At 33.3% G+C, this 2978-nt stretch overlaps 2 protein-coding genes across 7 annotated transcripts in view; both read right to left on the bottom strand.

Annotated features, from left to right (window-relative positions):
- The window catches only part of LOC106461176, a 72133-nt gene that overhangs the window by 3791 nt on the left and 65364 nt on the right, over positions 1-2978 (bottom strand). Inside the window, exon 15 of one of the 6 annotated variants that reach the window (XM_022388043.1) lies at positions 2746-2836. The exons of the other annotated variants lie outside the window; for them this stretch is intronic. The gene's annotated coding sequence lies outside the window, so the exon portion shown is untranslated. Of the gene's footprint in view, positions 1-2745; positions 2837-2978 lie in introns of those variants that run through there. 6 annotated transcript variants of the gene reach the window in all.
- Positions 1423-2650, bottom strand: LOC111086188 (carbohydrate sulfotransferase 11-like). The gene has a single exon (XM_022388045.1). The coding sequence runs from the start codon at positions 2623-2625 to the stop codon at positions 1924-1926; it is 702 nt and encodes a 233-aa protein (XP_022243753.1). The 5' UTR covers positions 2626-2650; the 3' UTR covers positions 1423-1923.

Raw genomic sequence — 2978 nt, 5'->3', positions numbered from 1 at the left:
AAAAAACCTCTGGGCCATACTCGACTGGCAAGTCAAGAAACACCAACTTCGAAGAGCGATCTACTCCAAGTTTTGAAGCAAGAGTGGGCGAAAATCCCACAATATAACGATGCCCCAAAGGAGCAACGAACTCCACGAAGCAAAAGGAAGATCTAGTAGATATTAATTAAAGTATAAATATATCAATTCATGTGAATATTACTGAAAATTTTCATTTTTTCTGAAAAGGTGGTGTTTATTTACTTGTGACCACGCTGTGTATATATATGCTGGATCCCTTAATGTCTGAATGATGACATTATAACCTGAAACGAGAGTGAATCTTCAATAGCCGCGGCACTTGAAATTATTTTATGCAGGATTAGAGTAAATTAGTCTATGAGACCTTCCCCCCTTTCCTTTTTATAAGTCAAATTTTTGTACGCCAGCAGTACCAAGCGTGGGGCACGCGTTTACCTGATTCGATTTTATTACTCATCAGGATCTCTACCAGCCTAACCTCAAACTGAAATTTTTTTAGGCAGGATTATAGTAAATTAATCTATGAAACCTTGGGCGTGATCAAATAAGGCAATCGAAAGGGTTTGATCTAGTGAGTCCAAAACTGTAATTAGATCTCAAATCGGTTAAGAGATGACGGACCTATGAATTAAAAATTTGTACTTGAAAAACTTGGAGCCGTTATGCTGAGGCTAAAAAAACTGACCTCAAGGTGTTGTGTATTTTCAAGATGGCAACGGTTTCAATAACCTCCCCACTATTCAACCTCTTGAAAATACGATTTATTTATGCATATGACTGATGGAGATGGCCGATTTGTATTATCGTAGGGTGATTATTTACATATTGGTAGACGCTATATATCATCTGTTTACACAGATCCAATATTCGAATTGCCATTTTCATATTCAGAAGTTTCAATTCATCAATTTTTGTTATATAGCGAGATTTAAGTAAGTATTATTTTAAAGTATAATTCGAGAATGTATACATAATAAACTATGATTATCTTCCCTTCAAAAATTGATGTCTAAAGACTTTTATAGACTTTTTACTAACTTTTACCAGCTTTCATAATTTTATTTACATTTATCATATCTTTAAATGTTAATTTCCACCATAAATTGATTTTTAAATGTCACTAATCCAATAACTCTTAATTTTAGGACAAATAAAAACCACAAATAAACAATCATCTAATTATTAAAATAATACATCATAATCCAGATAATTATAAAACTCATCATCGCTATATAATTAACTTTTCACAAGTATCCATCTGTTAAAAACAACTGTTTAACAAAGTGGACAGTCTAAATGTACAGATGCTTTAGTATGTATTACTGTATTATCAATTCAAAAGTTTTAAATGCAAGTTTAAGAAGTTTGCTCTCTTCAGAAAAAAAGACAACTTACAAATAATTAGTTGTTTTGGGATAAGCAATGCATTGGATTTATTATAGATGGATTGTTACACACCTGTTATTGTTAAATAAACTAACGCAAAGTTGTCTGTTAATGATAACATAAATGTCAAAAAGAGTTCAGTTTTTGTCTCATATTCCTATATTTTATGGCGTTGGTGAATTAAAACTAGATATTAATTGTCTATTATGAAGAAAATACTCGGTTAGAAACTTGGATGTCAGTCTTCTACGTATAAGGAAAATAGTTTATGTATAAAGACGGCAAAATACTACTAATATTTTCCAAAACTGTAACAAACATTTGAAAAACAACTTTTTCACTGATAATCTTGAATATGTTTATAAGACGGTGATACCAAAATTATGAGAAAAGAAACTGACTATCGTTTATTGTCAACATAATCTGTCATTTATATTATTGTGTTCTAAAATAACTTTGGCAAATATCGTTTTACTTGAGCATATTTCATTTAGTAAACTGATACTTCATGTTATGTCATCGAAAATTTTTAAAATGATAATCATATAGCTCAAAATCCAGCTGATACATTTTGTATAGTTGGCTCGACTCCTCATGAGTTAGTTGATCAATGTACTCTTGAATCATGCTCTCGGAGGATGCATTACTCTTTGCACTCTGATGCTGCCATAATAAACTTTGACCTTGCTTAAATTCTCTCGTTAAGCCTAAACGAGAGCTAAGATAGCTGAAATCATTCATCATAGTTTCAACCTTACCAAAAAAATTATAATTGATGTGACAGGGTGCACACATTCGCCACATTGGAACCCAGTGGTGGTCAAATGTGGAAAGGTTTCGGAAATCTGAATTGATAACGGTATGTATGAACTTTCTAAATGAAATTTTCTGTCCATGAAGATGTTCGAGAGGTGTGGGAAGGTTAATGTAAACATCACGTTGCCCAGGGACAGGGTGAGTGTTGTTCAGCATATAATGATGGAGGATTCGATCCCGGTAGAAGGATACGAGTCGTGAAAAAGGGTGACGAACAAAAGTGAAAAGAAAGTAACCCCTAAATTTGTTTTGATAATCACGGAAGCTATGAACCATGGATGCTGTTCTGCTGGATATATGAAAGTCTTGATTTTGGGGATACTTTTCACGGTTTATTGGCAATTGGAACAGAAAAGTCAAAATACTGGTACTACCAGCTTTGAGACTGTAGCATGCAGACATATTAAAATCACGATTTGTCCGTATTTTTAAAAGTGGTTCTGAAGTTGCTCTTAAAGCAAGAAACCTGACATCACTTTTTGTCAAATCTTTATATGAGGAGAAGGTACCGCTGAGGTTGTATTTTCGACACACGTCTCTCACACGCTGTACACGTTTGGCATACTCGAGTAAGCGAGTTTTCGGAACTTTTTTCTATGCCTGTTGGGCCTTCCTAAAAAGAAAAGAAAAAACAATATATATATACACCGAGTGGTCACAAGTAAATAGACAACTAATTTTTCGTCATTTAACTGATTTATGCTAACTAATTTGTGTTCACAGAGCACTATATAAATTAAAATGACCCGCACACT

The sequence above is a fragment of the Limulus polyphemus genome, unplaced genomic scaffold (assembly GCF_000517525.1).
Source record: "Limulus polyphemus unplaced genomic scaffold, Limulus_polyphemus-2.1.2 Scaffold909, whole genome shotgun sequence".
Classification (NCBI taxonomy): domain Eukaryota; kingdom Metazoa; phylum Arthropoda; class Merostomata; order Xiphosura; family Limulidae; genus Limulus; species Limulus polyphemus.
This window is presented reverse-complemented; position numbering and strand designations above follow the sequence as displayed.

Bases quoted from the DNA above. Each gene is read 5' to 3' on its own strand.
- LOC111086188 (XM_022388045.1), bottom strand. From the start codon at position 2,625: ATGTCTGCATGCTACAGTCTCAAAGCTGGTAGTACCAGTATTTTGACT.